The sequence below is a fragment of the Vidua macroura genome, chromosome 11, assembly GCF_024509145.1.
Source record: "Vidua macroura isolate BioBank_ID:100142 chromosome 11, ASM2450914v1, whole genome shotgun sequence".
Lineage (NCBI taxonomy): Eukaryota > Metazoa > Chordata > Aves > Passeriformes > Viduidae > Vidua > Vidua macroura.
This window is the reverse complement of record NC_071581.1, coordinates 19,343,619-19,362,655: the sequence shown is the minus strand read 5'-3', so window position 1 is coordinate 19,362,655 and position 19,037 is coordinate 19,343,619. Positions and strand designations below refer to the sequence as shown.

Sequence of the window (19,037 nt, the reverse complement as noted above, 5' to 3'; positions counted from 1 at the left end):
CCTCTGAATTGTTTTAGATAATGTGGTTTATTTTTTTTATCTTCTACATGAGCAGGAAGGGTGAGTTCAGCTCACATCTTCACTGCATAGTTCAGAAGATCACAAGACTTCTAGTTACAAGACTTTTAAATTATTTATTGACTAACAAAAACACTGCTAACAAAGTTATGTTTTTGACTTTAAATATTTCATCTTCTAAACTCATGCTATAGTGTAAGCGTTCTTAGCTAATCATGTTATGACACATAAACGTACAGTACTGTACTCTAAAACCCTAAACTTTCTTCTACTTAGCTTAACGTGTCTCTAAACGATAAATCTACATTCTTGCTTCTAGCACTAAAGTTTAGAAGCCTTTTCTAAAGTCTCAAATCAAATCCTGTGTTTAATTCTAAGCTTTAACTTACAAGCCCAAAGTTCTAAGAGTTCCCTACGTTTTGGATTCCAACCCATCAGAACTGTGCAGAGGTGTCATAAGAAGAGGCACGGAGTGGGGCAGAATGTTCCTGTGAGCCACCAGGGTGCCTGGTCACTGCAGTGCCCAGCAGGGCCATTCACTGAGCTCTCATGAGCTTTGGGGCCAGCCTGGCACAGGAGTGAGGGAACCATTTGGGAAACACCTGAGGAGCTTTTCTTTACCCTGATGCCTCAGGATTTAGCTTTTATATTTTTCACATTCTGGGCTGCTTTAGTGTGTGGATCTGGGCTTCATATGAGGGGATGGTGAGCTCTCTGCACAGAGCAGGGAGACAAAACAATTCCTGCTCCAGCTGGGCACCAAGGACAAATGATCCAAATCTCAGGCCCAGGAGCACAAACAACGTGGGCTGGAGAGAGAAAAACAAGCAGGATGGGACTGCATGGGCTAAAGCTGGAATGGGACAATGAACTGCAAGGTGCAAATGGAGCAGAGCTGATCCCAGTGAGAGCCCCCGGGAGCGCTCGTGCATTTTGGGAACATTTTGGTTCATCTTGGGTACAGCCCTGGCTGGGCTCTTGTGCCGCCCAAGGTGGATCCATGGAGGCTTTTTAATAAATCCCTGCTTTATTCTTTAGCTTTGCCCAGCCTCTGTTCTAGGTGAGCCTTCCCAAGGCATCAACCCCAGAGCCCTGCTCTGGTCAGTCCAAGTCTGGCATGAAGTGGCAAAACTCAGTGAGAGGGCTCCACGTGCCCACAGCTGCCTAAACCCTGGAATCCTGAAGGCAGAGTAAACTTTTGTCTTCAGAAAGAAATTCCTTGTAGTTTCCTTTCCTGGCAGCTGTCAGGAAAAGAAAGGGCTGAGGGGTTCCATTCTTGCTGCCCCACGGTTCTCTTTGCTCTTCAGTAAAAACAGACTTTGGGGGTTTCATCTGGTGGCTTTTCTCAGAAGAACTGAGATTTCTTGTGTGTAGACTCGGAGATGGAAAATTCTGGTTAAGCTCTGAGGTTTCTTTTCTTTCTTTCTTTTTTTTTTTTTTCTTTTTTTTTTTTTTTTTTTCCCTTCATTTCACTGGGGGTTCTGTGCTTGTGGTATGTCAGGTAATTAGTTTTTAGGTAAATTAATCTTCAAGTGACACTAGGAGGTTGGAAGTTAATTCTCAGGCATTCCTGGTTCCTTTCTGAGTATCTAATTATTCCTGAGAGTTGTAGGGGCTGTGTTCTAGAAAGGCAGCTCAGCATGGGGTTAAGCAATGCCTGAGCACAGGAAAAAGGGTAAAAAATTACCATTTTTGACAGGCCCACAGCTGCTTGGAGATTGTCATTCCCAAATTTTCATTTCTGTCCTGTTGGTGTGGTAAATTATTAATCAAACAGTGATTACCTGAACAATCCTCTGAATTTCCAGAGAGCTTTCTTAATGTGAGCTAACACACCTGTCATGTGCTCGAGAGAAGTTGTGAACTCTGAGCCAAATTTTCCCTTTTATTCTGCTGCTGCACCTTGTTTATGAGTCAAAGAGTTTGGCATGTGGGAAGGAGCATGATTTTTCTGTGAATTAAATAGGAAAAGGAAAAACTTGTGATACAACTTGAGGAACAGAAGAAAATGCCGGCTTGGGTGCCCATAAAAGATCTGTACAATATAAAAATAAAGTGAAAATTCTGCAGGCACCATGGTTTACAGGACAAAGCTGAAAGTGCATAAAAATGATAAGGAAAGAATTTAAATAAAAGACTTGGGGAAAGAATGGAGATATCAAGATAGCTGTGGAAAAAATACAGGCTGCAAGAATTTTGTAAAATCTTATGAGAGTATAAGTGAATTTTGGGGATGTTTAAGACAAGTAAACATAAGTGATGTCATCAGATCTTGGAAAAAAGGAAGATAGGCTCAGCTGCAAGGTCTGAAGTCTCTCTGGAAAGATGCAGGATGAGGTCAAACAGGTAGGATTGGGAAAGGTTTGCATTATTTTATCTTCTTCATGTGCAATTGCTGGAGTTGTGTTTGATTTGCTGGGAGTAGAGGTTATAAAATACATCAGTGATCAGGGGAAATAAGATCCCAACAGCACAGGTTCAATACTTACCCTCAGAGTGGGGAGGGCATAAATGCCTCAGTACAAAATAACCTTACTAATTTGGGAAAAAAAAAGTGAGGTGTATTTTTTTCTTTGAGTTTTTACAGAGGAATAGTTACTTTTCTAAACCCAGAAGGTCTTGGTTTAGTTTCATTCCCCATCAACCTTGGAGGAGTTCATGACTGAAAGACTAAAAAAGCAAATGTAAAAAATATTTTCCCACCTTCTTCTTAGCTTTTGACCTTTTCAGAGAAGAAAAGCAAAGTCTCGTGTGGAGACACCAAAGAGAGGAGCTGAGGAAGGAAGAGGCACCAAGGTGAACAAAAGGGAGCTAAACCTCAAAAGTCAGCTTTTATCTGAAGGCAAAGTGGAACATTTGAGACAGAGAAAACTCAGCAAAGCAGATTAAAATGGCAGCTCTCTCCCCATTTCCATGCAGGATCCTTAGGCCTTTCTCAGTCCAACAAATTTCAGTGCAGTCCTTGTTTGCAGCAGATTCCAATTCCCAGTCCTGCTGGAACGTGGGGCTGTTTTCTTTCCATCACTCCTAAAGCTCAGCTGTGTCTGCTCCCTCTCAAACCCTCAGGCTTGTGCTGCACACTCCTGGTTTCCTGCTTGCCTTTCCCCACCTTGCACCCCAGAACCTGCTTTTCCTCATTGATTCCTGCACTTTCAGCTGCTTTACAAGATGTAACAGCTCCTGCTCGGGCCAGAGGGTCTCACCTTGGTCTGGGCCTCAGGGATGTAAATCCAAACCTGTTTTTCCTGCAGGTTTTTAGCAGAGCAGAGCACACAAACCACACAGACACCATCCACCTTAGGAGCGTTTCCCTCACGCCCTCATTTCATCCCGCAGTGAAACAAACACCTGGAATATTTTTGTCAAAAGAGACTAAAATTAATAAATATCGATAAACCTTTCTGTTCTAGCTCGGTCAGAAAGCTGTGAAGATGAACTGATTTATTCTCTGGTGGTTTTGGAGCTGTGAGGGTGCTGAGGATTGGCCACGTGCTGGTCACTGGGAAGCAGCAGAGGAGTTTGGCCATCTCAGGTGCACAGGTGATGCTGGCACTGATGACAGCTTTGTCTGTTGGTTCAGAGCAGAGGGAAGGTCACTGGATTTTCTCAGTGACTACAGAAGAAGAGCTGAGGACCCAAATATAAGAAGGCAGCATTAACTAAAATAGAGGAAGAGGTAATTAACCTTCAGATTTGTCAGTATTTCCAAGAACTGTAGGCAACCCAAACAGTACCAGGTTTCTCTGTGTCATTGTATTGAAAATAATAATCATGAATCACCCCAGGAAGGTTTATTTTTCACATGGCCAATTTTGCTGCATCCTCCTCTTGTAAAAATCAAAGCAGTATAGCTTGCTTAGGGGAAAAAAAAAAAGAAAAGGCAGCATAATATCTTGATGATTTCTTAAGAGATCTCTTCTCTCAGTTATAGGTATCTTAGAAAGGAAATTGATGCATCTTCCTTTCTTCTTCGTGTGTTCTTGGTGCCACAAGCTGTGCACAGCACGCTTTCAATTAATTTAAACAAACTTTCCATCTGCTCCAACAAATGTAGGATTTGAGTGAAAGACAGTATGATGGAGTGACATGGAATTGCTGATAGCCACTAATGTGGGAGCCAGTCTGCTGTGGAAAATGGAATATCCACAGTGTTCCCTTTCTGCTCCATATTAAAGGCTCACTTCAGTGAAAAATGATTATTGTTTTCAATATTTGCCTAATCAGGATGGGAAAGGAAAGCTTTAGTGCTGGAGCTGGTGATTTACATTTTCCAGAGCGTGGTAATGTGGAGAGCAGGATGTATCAGATCTATTCCTTTTTAATTGCCACTTTCATCAAGCTTTATGGTATGGAATTATTTCATTATGTTTCTACACTTAAAACAAAACCACAAAAATGCTGAATATGATTGGAACTTGGAAAGCTTTGGCTTTGCTATCAGTTTGATCAGAATACCGTGTATGTTGCAAATATTCTGCTTTTCCCCAATGAATTCAATTCCAACAAAGGTATTTAAATTAGAAAAGCCAAGGCCACAGTAGAACAGCGACAATGGCAACATTCAAGTAATGACACAGACTAAATTATAGTAAATGTGTACAATAAAAGCCTTTTGCTATTAAATGCGTGCACTTTACAGACATTAATTAGTCCTTTGTGTGTGGGGTTTGGGGGGGGGGGTTGTGCTATTGGCTTTCTTTGGGAGCTGATGGTGGTTTTTCTTTTTTTTTTATATTATAAAATAGGAACTGTGATTCTGGCACCAGCCCTTCAAGCAATAGCTGTTTAAAGCCATGTGGTAATTAAGTTTTACCTGCAGCCCAACCTTGTTCCCAATTGAACTCAGGAGAATAAGTTTATGGCTTTTTTTTTTTCCCCATTTAAATTAGCACATGAATTTGCAAAGTGGAATTAATTTTTGGCCCTGCTTCCTGCTCCCTGTATTTCTTACTTTAAATACTGTGCTTTCATCTGTGATTGGCCTCTTCAACTGGTCAAACACATGGAAATCAAAATTCTAGGGCTTGGTGAGATGTGCAGGGAGATGTGGTGGCAACACTTCTGTGAGCAACAGCAGGGAAAAGACAGGAAACTGCTCCTTGTAATTCATACCTCAAACTCTACACCACTTCCACTTAAGGGTGGATTTCAAGGAGAATAATTCTGTATAATCCTGTGTATATAATCCATGGAAATGGATGCCATATTTTCATGGCAATTACATACCCAGGGCAGATTCTTCCCTACTGCTGCCACCTTGGTCACCTCAGGCACTGGCAGTTCTTGGTTTGGGGTGTTTTTCTGTTCGGTTTTTGTTTTGTTCTTTTTTTTTAAGACCTCGTTCTTGGCAAGAGCTGAATTTCAGGTGACCTCATAGCCTTCCTTCCTTCCTTCCTTTCCTTCCTTTCCTTCCTTTCCTTCCTTTCCTTCCTTTCCTTCCTTTCCTTCCTTTCCTTCCTTTCCTTCCTTTCCTTCCTTTCCTTCCTTTCCTTCCCTCCCTCCCCCCCCATTTAATTTCCTTTATTTCCTTTCTCACTTGCTGCAAACAAACCCAACCAAAGAGCAGTTTCTTCATCTAAAAGCTGCTTTTCCTCACTGGATATGTTTTATATGTAGCAGTGGTTTCAAACTTTGAAGAATATGAGGCAGAAAAGTTTTCTACTTATTTTATCTGACCAGATGAGAGATTTAAGGAAAAAAAAAAAAAAAAAAGGAACATTATTTGGTGAAATCATTCCTCACTGTGTGTCCAGAACCTTGTCTGCTCCCCCAGTTATGTCATATTGTCTAATGAAAAGTGTTAACTTTCCCTCCAGACCTCTCCTCCCTGCTATTCTGCAGGACATCTATACACCTACAGCAGATAATGGCCTCAGGAATTTATATGCTCAACCTGAAACCCTTGTAAGAGAAGTAATTAGACAGGCTTAATTAGAGCTGGCATGACAAAATTTATGTCAGTAAACGTGCCCAATTCTGCCCAGAAAGGCATTTTCAAAGGGCTCTGACTGCTGTGTTAGTCATGCTCATTTTTCAGGCAGTGTGTACAAGTGTGTAATATTTAACCACCATTAAATGTTTTTCCAGTTGGAACACTTTCATGCAGAACTCATTCATTTAATCAATCCATCTCGTTCTTTGTTAGGCTGCAACTGGTGTGGCTGCAAAGAAGGGAGAGAAAAGGAGAAAATGAGATGCTCCATTAGAAAACACCATTTGGAAGTGACAGATTAAGCTATTTGAAGTGAAGGAAAACGTGAGTCATTCAGGGGACACTTTATTTTATGTGTAAATTGGATCATTGGCTGAAAAATAATCACTTGGTCCATCAAAGACGTAACCCAGAAATGAGGTGGAGAGAGAAGTTAACAGAGGATGAGTAATAGAGGTAAGAGAACAAGAGTGGAGCAAGGCAGGGAAGATAATACAAGTTATTTAACATGGCAAACAATGGCAGCTAATGGTAATTAACAGTTAAGTGAACACATTTTTCCCCTTAAAAATCTGGTGTTGGTGTCAGTGGGACTTGCCTGACTGCAGATGTCGAGGAGGAACATGGATCTGAAGTGCTAACAAGAAAGCAGGGAAGGATTATCAGAGCATCACTTTTAGGGGGAGAGGGGAAGTCCAAGAAGAGGAATAAAAATTAAAAAGAAGGATATCAGGAAAAAAGTGCAGTCTCCTGGCTCGTGTTCTTTCCTCTGCCTATCAGAATAAAATTCCTTTATGAATATCACTACATGTATGTTTAACCTGGAGGTTCCAAGTGACACATTGTTGTCAGACTGTTTGCACTCCAAAAGAGCCTCTTGCAGCTCTTCCAAGGTGAAAAATGTGTCCTTAAACCATTCCTGGGTCTCTGTACACAGCCAAAGCCACTGCAGCAGAGGACTCTTCCAGGTTATCCTAATGTTTGGTAGCCAGAACTGTTCCCTGCTAAAATCTGTTCCCAGCTATGATGGCACAAAAATTGTATATAACACAGTTCCAGCAGTTTTTGCATTGTTAATACAAAGGTGTATTTTCCTGCTGGAATAGGAGAAAACATTCTGAGTAATAGCTCAGGTGTTATTTTCAATAATATTTTGGGGCATGATACAGAATAGTATATATTTGTGGTTTAACCTGACTGCTGGAGGCAAATTACCTGGCTCCATTACCTGCCTTTCCTGCTTGTTTCTGAGAAGCTTCATTGGAAACAAGGCAGCCTATATGGAGTATATACATTTACACAAGGTGTGTGGGTGCACAGCTCTGCAGTCCCTACAAGTGGAAGGTGTTTTCAGACACAGATTTTCCTGTGGAGCATACAGGAGGCAATAATTCAGCTATCAAAGATTGAGTATTCCTCACTCAGCCATGGTGAATTTTCTCTGTCCCCTCCTCATCCTCAGGAATGCTTATTCCTTCGAATAATTCTTTGTCCCAGTCATGAAAGATGCGAAGAACAGATTTAATAGGATTTAAGGTTAAGTACAGCAGTGTGTGACTAGAAAGAGTCACTCTGGGGGCTTCTGGGAAGTTCAGTTTGTCTGGCATTAACACAAAATCCAAATACCCCATCCTGCCCAAGGAGTTCAATATTCAGGGAGAAGACCATGGTTAAAAGACATTAATCATTAACCACGATTCAGAGACAGTTTGTATCAGGCTGCAGCAATTATAAAAAGTCTGAATTAATACTGGATAATCAGCTGAGTTTGAAATCACCTCCCTTCACAGCCCCTATATTGTAAGTATGATTAAGAGTTGGGTTCTTTTGCTTTTTAGGGCTGCACTCATTCCTGGGCCACTGGATGAATAGAGATGTCTTTTAATTTTATAGCAGGCCGTTGAAAATACAAATTTATTTATAATGCAAGTAATGGTTGAGAGCATGTAATACTTTTAAAAATATTTTAGACATTAAGTTTTAGCTTCCCAGTCTAAAAATGTTGACTACAATTTTTAAATGTTTAAGGTATTCCATGGTTACAAGGAATGTTTCTTGAGCACTATTTACTATTTTTTTTTTCAACTTAATGTCTTTTTTTGGAGGAGGTTGCGAGTCTTTATTCATATTTTGTTGTTGTTGTTTTGTTTGGGGTTTTTGGGGGGTTTTTTGTTTGTTTTTGTTTTCTAAGGAAATCTTTCTTAGATGCTTATGGTATCTTCGAGGTAATTGTTAAGATTAAGCACCTGTCTTCTACAAATTGTTACCTCAATTCACATCCAACTAAACCAGAATTGCAGCATATAAGTCTTTCTAGAACTCTCTTAAAATGCTAGGATTTTTGTGTACTCCAGTCTTTCATATTCTCATTTTTGTCTTGGTTTCTGTGGACTGCTTTTAAATTAATGAACAGGCTTTCAAGGCTCATGGTAGGTCCTAGATAAGGTGCAAAAATTATGCTAAAATATGCGGCGATAATTGGGTGTCAATTTAAGAACATGTTTGCCGTTGAGCAGGTGCCTGTTGTTTGCTGTGAACCCGAGGTTATTGGTAATTCACTGCTAACAGGTTCCCGGGGGGCTCCATGCAGTTCATTTCACACTTGGACGTTGCAATATTTGCAACAATTCTCAGAGTTCAGAGATGTCCAGGGGACTTTGGCAGGGACAGCCAAGCAAAATGTTAATAAGGAAAACAGAGCAGGAGCCCGAGCCAGGATTCAGCTGCTGCCAGGCTCCATCAGCACTGCACGCTGTTGACAGGAAAAAAAAAAATTTTTCTTTCATCTCTCACAGCCCTAAACCAACGGGGATTTTATTTATTTATTTATTAACAGAGAAATAAGAGAATGAAATACAAGGGAGGGATTGGAAGAAGCCACTGTGTTAGGCCAGTGACACCTCTCTTGAATGAGTGCCTGTGAATGGGTTTTGCTCCTCACCACAGCTCAAAACCAAAGTGTTCCCACATCAGAACAGAGTGTGCAGAGTCATTTACAGCTCTGCAAACTGGGAGAGAAATTGCAGCATCAAAGCTGAGCTGATTTTACAGTCTCGTGCTTTGGTGTAAATGCTCCAGCTGTATAAATGTGCTCAGGTGTAAAGTGAGACTCAAATGGATTCCCAAAACCATAGCCCAGCCAAGCTTCAGGTGCTGAGAACACCTTTCATTCAGGTGGGAGCAGCAAATATTAAAATTGTGTTATGTAATGAAAGGCTGACTTCCACAGGGCAGAAATCAGAGCTGGCTGCTTTGTGGAGTTCCCACCAAACTGCACAACAAGACTCACACTTCTGGGGGGAGCACCAGCATCAAACTTTGGCTTTTAGTCTGAAACCCATCCTGGGTTTGGGTGTGAGCAACTGTTCTCAGTAAATCCCTGCTATTTACCTCTCTGTGTGATGCTCATGCTATCAAAAATGAGGGGCAAATTTTCACTGTCTTAACTCCTGTGACATCCTGCTTCTAAACAGGAAAACTGTTGGGTTGAGGACTTAAAAATACAAGCAACAACAACGAAAAAAAGGTTAGCAGGCTCCCTCAGTGGTATTTCCTGAGAAATACAGCATTCTTCTTTCATTTCAGTTATGAGAAATGCAGCAAAATCTTTCCCCTGAAAGTCTGGTTTATACCTGGTGAATATCTTCTGGAAACTTCTACACAGGAAACTGGGCAGCTTTTAACAGTGGCTCATAGCACAGCAGCCTTTGGGAAGAACAAACCTACAGGGATCTCCTACAGGGAAAAATGCTCCATGGCTGAGGAGCTGAGCAGGCTGAGAATCCTGTTGTCAAATCTTAGGTAATTTTAAATTTATTTGTTTAAAGAAAGATGCAGGATGCTGAGAGAGGTTCTGTACAGAAAAAAAGGGAGAGGTGTTTTATGGGTAAGTCGATGAATCCATTATCTTTTATCTTTTGTCCAGGCTGTGTGAACACCCACAGAAAAAAAAAAAAAAATTCCCATTTCACTCCCCTCTATTTCCCTTGAAACTGAAACCAAAAAATAGAACCTTCTCAAAACTCTGAAGTAGAAGGAAATCCATCTGCCAGGCCAATCAAGATGACTGGTCCAAGCCCATGCTGCCAATTGTCCCCACTTCCACCTCTTTAAAGGTATCAGAATTGCCCCAATTCCCATATTAATTAGTCTGTACAATAGTTTAATTGCATGTTATTTTTTTCCCCCCAATGAATAAAGGTTTTAATGAGCATTCACTTGTTTAATAAGCAATTAAAAATAGCCTATTATTTTTATGTGTATGTAATAATGAAGCTCATCACCTTAACAGCTTATATTTATATGTATACATATTTCATTACTTTGATTTGAACAATAAATCTAATGCACCTAATTATTTAGTTCTGTTTTGAATGAGCTATACCTTCACTAAATAATGGTGCTTAACTGCTCTTAATGCCTCCCTCACTTATTTAGGAAGAGCTGCAGTGGCAAGAGGACTTTGCCTAAAATTGAAGAAAGAGCTGAAGAAAACAAGCCTTGGATTGCATCCAGTCCAGCCCAGAAGAGATGTGAGTACAGCACTCATTTACTTTTGCTTGAGGAGCTCATTTGCTAAAGAACAAAGAAACCAGAGAAAAGGGAATTAGGAGTGTGAGGAAGGGCTGAGCTCCTCAGGTGTGAGTGAAGACAGACAACTGCAATTAAAAATAGATTTATTACAGAACTGAGGAAAGAGAGAGCCCTGATGGGTCTTCCACAAGGTGCCAAGCCAGAGCACCAGTGCAGGAGTGATGGCAGGGCAGCAATGCACAGAAACCAGGGGTGAGGCAGAGGGGGAAAACTCCAGCCAAAGGGAAAAATCCTTCCACAAACAACCCTTGTTTCATTTCCTGGCTGTCTAATCACCCTGTGCCAATGCTGATGGGCAGCCCAGCACAATGTGGGGCTCTGGGAAGGCTCCAGCTCTCTGCCCAGTGCCTGGCAGAGGTTCTGGGGTGAGGTGTCCCTGCCCTGTGGCCCTTTGGCTGTCACAGCTCTGTGGCTGCCCTTGCAGGAGGGTGGATCTCCACCTGGCTCCACTGCCAGGGTGGTTTGGGCAGGGCTGAGGGTACAGAGGGCTTGCTCAGCACAAAGGGTTCCTCTCTAGAGCTATTTCTGCTTTGACTTCTCTATGCAGGACCCAAGAGCAAGCCATTTTCACGTGGATTAATGCAGTTTCTGGCATTAGTAACAATGGCAGAACTCGCCAGGCACTGTGGCTGGGCTCTCCAGCACTGGGGTAGATCTAACATGATGCAGTGAGTGGTCACAGCTTGGACATGTGAGTCTAATGGCACAAAAAAGTCAAAATCTTTCCTTTAGACACTGTCCTGTAACAACAGGTTTTCTAATTACTGCAATAGATGGTTTTTACTGCGCTTTATCTCCAGACTCTGTCACCTTCTCTGTGATCCCCACATGAATTACACATCCCCCATGTTCTTTTTCTTTTCAGCAATCAAGGATATGAAAGGCTGGGAATCTGTTAATTGGGGCCCCTGTTCTCTGGGGGCTTTGCTGCTTTTGCTCAGTATGAAACATGATGCCAATTAAGTTACCTTGGAGATGCAGGAAAAAAATTTAGTGCCTGTATTAGCTCATGATGACTTAAAACCAAAGGAAATACTTTCTAGTTATATAATTATTTTATCAGCTGAGGGAGGGGTCGTTCAGCTCTTAGGCTTTTAGGGTTTTAATGATTCCAGTGGGAACCAGGTACATAAATCCCACCAAAGGCTATTTCCCTTGGTGCCAGCTGAGCTAATACTGCACACTGCAACCCCAAGGCAGGTTATAATCACTCGTTTTAATTATGTGACACACTTAATTACAACTGTCCAGCTATGCTTTGCTTTCTGAGTTTTTAGCATACCTGGCAGTAATCAAGGAGTCTAAATGCTTTTTCTTGTTTTGGACAGCCTGATTTGGAAAGTGCATCCAGCCACAGGGCTGGTGGTGGTATCCCACAGCTGGATGTGGAGCAGTGAGTTGGGAAATGAGTCAGAGGAGTGAGCTGTGCTGCCACAGAGAGCTGGGCTGTGCTGGACTGGAGTCACTCACTGCAGGAGCCACAGGAGCAGCCAAAGGTCAGCAGGAGGATGAGTAGAGTCCGGCCAGAGGCGAGGAGGTTGAGCCTCCCAAAAGCTTTGCAGCAGGAGCAGTGACCCTTGCTTTGTTTCTGCAGGTAAGAAGGTTGTACTGAGGGCAGAGGGATTGTTCTGATTTACTGTTGCTGGAGAAAAACCATAACTGGGCTGAGCTGTGCAAAGTTAGCAGCTAACAGCAGTCTGCAGCCTGGAATGGGAGGTGTGAGATGAGACACAGGAAGGTTGAAAGGGCAGCACAAAACTTCCCCCAGCTAAAAACCATCCAGCATTTTCTCTCTCTGTTAACACTTCATTGCTTATGATTTAACTTTGTGCCATTTCAAACCTTCTCTGAAGGCACAGCATTAGTTTAGGACAGTGATGTCAGCTGAGACCAAAGGAGGTGACACACGTTTGCTGTGGCTTTCAGGTCATGAATGACCTTTTGCTCAATTACACCACAAGCTTCATGTAGGCTCTTTCATCCTCTACTTATTATGGACCACATGAAAAAAACCCTTTTAGATTCAAAGCCTGAAAAAGCATCAGCAATGGGCAGGAGCTGGAGGTGGGTCTCAGTGACAGAAAGCTGCTGGGGCTTGTACTCAAATGTTTGCTTCAACTGCTGCCCTCCCTCCCCAGCTTCCTCTATTCCCACAGGTATTAAAAGGCTATTTTCAGAGATATTCTACCTTTATGTGGCCCTGGCACTTTAGATAACTTCCTAGAAGATCTAAAATACAACCTGCAGGAATTTCAGCAAGGCAGCAGGCTTTAGCTTTACAGTGGAACAAGAATTCACTGGTAAGGAGGCATTTGTTCAGTTTTCTGTGTTGTTTGTGCAGTTCTTGTGCCTGGCTGCTCTCTCTAAGCTCAGCTGGTGGTGGTGGGTGACCAGGTGAGGCAGAAAGGAAATGCACAAAAATCCATGAGAGCTCCTGTCTGCAGTCCAGCCTGGGCACATCTGGTTTGGGTTTGGCTCCAGGCAACCTCTTTAATGGAAATGGGGCTTTAGACAGCAAATTATTGTTGTTATATTCACTTCTGCTTTCTCGTGTGAGCAAAGCTTTTTCTTGTGTGGTCAAACCATCCCTGGCATGTCCAAGGCCAGGCTGGATGGGGCCCTGGTCTGGTGGAAGGTGTCTCTGATCTTTAGATCATTCAAAAGATGATTTTGAAGGTCCCTCCCAACCCAAACCATTCTCTATGATTCTCTTTACCTCTCTAAGCTCCCAATTCTCATTCTCAAACCCCATCATGGTGAGGTGAAGGCTGCAATTTTTCTCCTTCACTAAGAACATCCTGGGGTTTCTGTTGTTTAGCACAGGTTGTTCTATTCCTTTGCCAGTCTGGAGGTCATTTTGTGTCCCTCCATTCCTGTGGCGAGGTCTAGGTCCAGACAGAAGGTAAAAGCCCATACATCCTTTATTTGAGCATTTCACAAATAAATTACAAGTTTCTTTGCAACCACGTCATAAATCAAAACGTTTATTTACACCTCAGAAACAGCAAGCGATTCAGCAACTAGGGCCCAAAGGAATGATTAACTGGAAAAGCAGCTGAATTAAGCATCTTGAAAATCAAACAAAATGTTTTCCTCCTTGCCTGGACTATTAAAAATGAAAAAAAAAAATCATAAAAAAAATAATCTTGATGGTAACTTAAAGGGACAGAGGTTGTTGTGGGGTAGGTGTGGTTTTGCAGGAGGGTTCTGGCTGAAATGGCAGTAACAGCACAACTCGTTTGTGCCGAGTTCCCCACCACAGTCCCCCAGACACGGATTCATTCCTCAGGCAGGGGGTGTGTGCACATCCAAACACCCAGCCTGGCTCTAGCCTACATTCATTTCACCCCAAATTAGAGTGCAGTCACTTGCTGATGCAGAGGAGGAGTGTAATGCTCAAGGCTGGATGAAACTTTCCCAAACAGCTGTCCCACTGAAAGCTCAGGAATGAGGAATTCTGGCTCTCCCTTTCCACTACTGGTGACCTGCTGATCCACAGACAACTCAAAATAAGTCAGAAAACAATGGTGCATATCTTCAACTGATGTAATTGCTGTACGAGGGGACAGCTCAGGGTAGCAGAAATACAACAGGAGAGTTGAGATAAACCTGGGGTTAAATGTGTGGGCTTTTTTTGCCCTTTTAATTTGCTTTAAATCAGACTGGTTCAGTGCATGTAGCCCATGCTGTCCCTTATCTCATGAATTCATCCCTGACTGAGGGAATTAAACTGCTTATTCCAAGTCTCCCGTGTTGTATCCATCTCCTTCCACCTGCATATATATTATATATATATTTAAATGTGTATATCTCTATATATCTACATATATACACACATAGCAGTTGTGCAACTAGAAACTTTCCACTGAGAGTAGGGGAGTGCATCCATCCCACTGGGACAAACCCAAACCAGCTCGTGTGTCCTGGGGTAAGGCAGGAGGACAGGGCTTGTGTGCTCTGTGTAGGAAAGACTCAGCTCTATCTGCTTTAAAGAGAATAGCTATAATGATAATTACTGATGTGCACTGCATGTGACTTCTAAAGATTACAGAGCACAGAGTTAACTGAAAGGAAATAATTGCTATTTTATTTTTCCTTGTGTTTTCATTGGACTGGATCTCTCAGACAACAGAGTTTCTAGAGATGCAATAAAGGCAAGACAGGAGCAGAGTTTTGCTTCAGACTTGGTGTTCTCAAGCCAGTGTGCCTTTATGTAACTATTTTTTTAATTAAATAAGACATTTTTAAACCTATTCTGAAAGCAATTTAGCCTTTAGACCGAGTGATGTAAAACCATTTGTGTACAGAATTCTGCTCCAAGTGAATTAGTAACATTTGAGAGGAAAATTGGCAGCTTTCTCAGTATTTCAGACAAGAGGCCTTTGCAAAGGAAAGACAAAAGTTGTAGATGTCTTTTTGTAGTGATAAGTCATTTAAGATAGGGCCCTACGAACTGCTTGTAAGTCCATAATTTAATAAATGAGGTTTGTATTATAGTAATACAAAAAAATGACTATGTAAGAGAACAGAACAAATTATTTGACCCCCATCCATTTCAAACAAAGGTTAAACCAAATTATTCTGGGAGCCTTAGAGGCACCTTCAGATGGTCAGTGAAGGGCACGAGTCACCTGTGGATGTGACAAACCCCAGACTTCCGATAATGTGTAAGCACTCAGCAATCCTGTGACAAACATCGCAGCTTTACTGTTCACAGCCAACCAGCAAAAAGCAAAATGTGGGGAGGGAAGATTTCACCTAAATAAGATGAACTGAACCTCAGTTCTGGTGATGGAGCTGCTGTTTGATTTCCAGCCGTGTAAACATGATGAGAACAGGGCTCAGGGACTGTGTTACCAGTGTCCCACCCTTACCTCATTTTCCTCCACACCCAGCAGGAAATTCAGCTCGTTTCCCTTTTTTTACTCTTCAGACCTACAGCTACTGAACAAAATGGACATTAATAAATGCACACAGGCATACTGGAAAAGCACACAAGAGGAGAACAGACCAGGGTTCAATTAGCAAGCACACCAAAAATGAGACCTTTCTCTTGCTAATAAACCCCTCTCACTGATTGCTATTCCCAATTTTTGTTTCAACAGCACAGAGCCTTTTCAACTGAAATGACTTTTACAAATAAAAAGTTTTGTGCATGTTACAAAATGATAATCAGCAAGTCCACTGCCTTTCCAAATGTAGACAGCATTTATGTATCTACAAACACAGGCTGAAATAACTGATGGTGGGGCTAAAACAGCTGGGTAGGAATAAGGGGTATGTTATAAAAACAGCAAACTTGGCTGAACGGATGTTAAACATAACCAACTATTAGAAAACAATACAACCAATTTTGTGAGTTTTCTGCTTTTTCATTATGTTATAGAAAAATGGATGAATCATTGTTGCTCCTTTGTTTCAGGAAATGGACATTGGTTTTTTGAGCCAGAGGTGACACCCTTTATTCAGGTAGGAAAACTCAGATTCTGCTGTGGTTCCTCGCTTGTGTCACACCATGAACGTGCCACAGTCTGTGTTAAATGGGGAGAAACATCAGCATGGCAGCTTCATCTTCCTCCTGGCATGCCTGGGTAGGCCAGGGATGGGCTCCTTGGGGAGCCTGGAACACTTGGGAAAGCCTGGGAGGCTTTAATAATTAAGCCTGGGAGGCTTTTTCTGTGGGAGCAGAAATAAAGGGAAAATGGGAATTGAGGCTTGGATGCACCTCGGGTCAGAGCCTCAGCCAGGCTCTGATCTCTCTGCACATCAAAATTTTGCAGTGGATCCAAGAAGAAAGATCTTATCCTTGGGCACAGGGTGGTAGGAAGAGTCTTCCTCTTGCTCGTGTAGTTCCAGGCAGAAGAGTTTTCTCTTTGTTCCTCGTTTTGGCTGCCCTTGGAATGATTCACCAAATGCTCTGTGAGCCTTGGTTTAAAGCAGGGAAGGGAAGATTTTTTTGGCATTTGACAGAAATGACACCAAAGTCAAGGGGGGATTCTTTCCAGAGGTGGGTCTGGCTGGGTGGAAAGAGGAAAAAAGCAAGTAGAAAAGAGTATTTGTGGGGGAGGGTAATATAATTTCTTTTATTCAAGATAGAGGTTTTGTAGCTCAAAGCACAGGGCGCAGAATATCTTTGGGTGCATTCATTGAACATACACGTTGGAATTCCAGAGGTGCCATACAGTAGTTAAATTGTTTCTTTTGGAAAAAATTGCTTGAAAATAATATATATATAATTTTTTTTTTAATAAAAAAAGACGTGATTGTTGATGGCAAAGCAGCAGCATGGGGTCCATACAAGGCATGGGCAGGGAGAGAGGACCAGGAGCGTGCCCATGTTAACGGTTGGGATCAGGCACTTCCCTGCTGAAGCTGCCAAAAGCCTCTCCTGGTGTCCTTGACCAGCTCCCACTGACCCTCAAGTGCCACTTTGGTGACACAGAGGCTCCTGCAGGGACCAGGGGCAGATTTCACTTGGTCAGGACTGCAGGAGTTAAGCTGGAAGAGAAAAACTGGTCTGAAGGCAGCTCATATCTTATCAAGAAATCTACAACCTTAGGAAAGCTCACAACACAAACTCATTTTTCCTCTGTCGCTGTTGTTATTACTCCTTTTGATTTAAAAAAAAAAAGAAGAAAGAAAGAAAAAAAAAACCTGTTTCATATTTGGTATAATACAGGAAGTCGGAGAAAAGCTATTGTACAGCAAATTTTAACCACCAACACACATTTAATATCTAGTGTAGCATTATGGGAAACTAAAAGTATGTCTGGACTTATTTTTAATGTTTCCAAAAATCTTTACTATTGAAACATATATGTGGTGTGGAAGATATGCTCATACTCTCACTGTAGTAAGGATGCCATCGAGTATGACCCATAATTACTGTAAAAATGTCAACTAAATAATGCAGCTGCAAAGTTCTATTGCATAAGGAAGCTTTCTTGTTTAAACTTTAAATAAGCAAGTTTATTAAAATATTCTAAGACACTTACCTTACCCTAGTTACTGGCAAGCTCTAATAAAAGCCACAGTCTGTCACTAGTATACTTTTTGTGTTAATTTTATAAAAATTTGGTGTGAGCTTTGATGGATCATTTACAGTTTATTAACAAGATGATCATCTTCATACAGTTAGAAGGATTTTTTTTTTTTTTTTACCTTACATGCTCACAGAATAAAAAAGGATCCATATTCATAGAGAACAAACACCCTTTTTTCCCATGTCTGCAAACAGGTGTGGTAAGTTTACACACACAAAGAAATGCTCTTGTTACTCTTAACTGGAAACTGTGTGTACGTGTGTATGTATGTATATATATATCCAAAATGATGGATTTGTGTGTTTGTGAGGGTATTTCAAGAACAGGGCACCCGTGCTGCTGCTGGCACAGAGGCTGAGACAGAGATCAGTGCTCTGGCAAGCACTGAGCGCTGCTGTTGGACTCAGCTTCTCACCTGCAGAGCTGATAAAAACATTTTGTCACCTGCCCCAGCCAATGTTTCAGCCCTTTGGCCCTTCAAATCAGGCTGAGCTGCTCACACTTGGCTGCTCCTCCTGCATCCTCAGCTCCCTCTGGGGCCCAGGGAGAGCAGTTCAGACCAGGAACAAGCCCTGGGGACTTGCATTTCGTGTTTGCTGAACCTGAGGCACGAGAAGGGCCAGGGCAGAGCCCAGGGTGGCCACAGGCTCGCTCCTCCTGGCCACGCTCTGAACAGAACAGCAAACCCAGCAGGTTTAGCCATGGTGGGACAGCTACAATTCATCTGTGGCTGTGTTATTCTGCTCCCTCCCTTCTCACCCTCCAGATGAACATTTTATAAAAGCTAAACCTGTGGTATAACTCTTCTCTCTATATAAATATATATATATACATACACTCATACATATACAAATACTAACCCACAGACAAAATATTTTCTGAACAGTTGAATAGCAACAAGTCAACAGATAGAAAAAAATGGAGTCAATCTGGTTTTGTTGTTTCTTTTTTTTTTTTTTTTTCCTGCTCCCCCAAGGTTGGGTTTGGATGTCATGGTCTTTTAACATTCGGAGTAAATTTTGAGTAAACCTTGTGTCCTGCAGGAGGAATCCAGGGCCAAAGGGCAGAGGGGTGGAGGCTGTCGAACACCAAGGTACAGTCGGACAGATTGAGTGAGATTGCAAACTAAACTGGAGCAACTGAGGCCGAGGAGTGAAGAACAGTAATTGTAAACTGCAATCTTCAGATCTGATGGTTTTTTCCTTCTTCTCGTTGCCATGGCAACTCGGTAGGACAGCTTCAAATGGCAGGAATTCTTACAGACCTAAAGGATGAGATGGGAGTGAGTATTGCCATGCAAATCACGGGATCTTTTAACTATTTGGGGTTTTCTTCCCCCCCCAGTCAAATTCCTAGTTGGGTGCATGAACATTGCCAGTGGTTAAATATCGATTATCTGTGTCCTGAAACAATTATTTGTGAATGCAGAAATCTCCAGAAATCTCCCCAAA

At 42.0% G+C, this 19,037-nt stretch overlaps 1 protein-coding gene across 4 annotated transcripts in view; it reads right to left on the bottom strand.

Annotated features, from left to right (window-relative positions):
* CDH13 (cadherin 13) overlaps positions 1-19,037 on the bottom strand; it is a 748,238-nt gene that overhangs the window by 285,643 nt on the left and 443,558 nt on the right. For 2 of the 4 annotated variants that reach the window (XR_008438903.1, XM_053987831.1), the window contains one exon: positions 13,447-18,850. Coding sequence is in view for 1 of the 4 variants with exons in the window: in XM_053987831.1 (XP_053843806.1) it covers positions 18,843-18,850 (8 nt within the window). In the remaining 3 variants the exon portion in view is untranslated. Of the gene's footprint in view, positions 1-13,446; positions 18,851-19,037 lie in introns of those variants that run through there. The other 2 variants (XR_008438901.1, XR_008438902.1) reach the window with 2 other exon arrangements.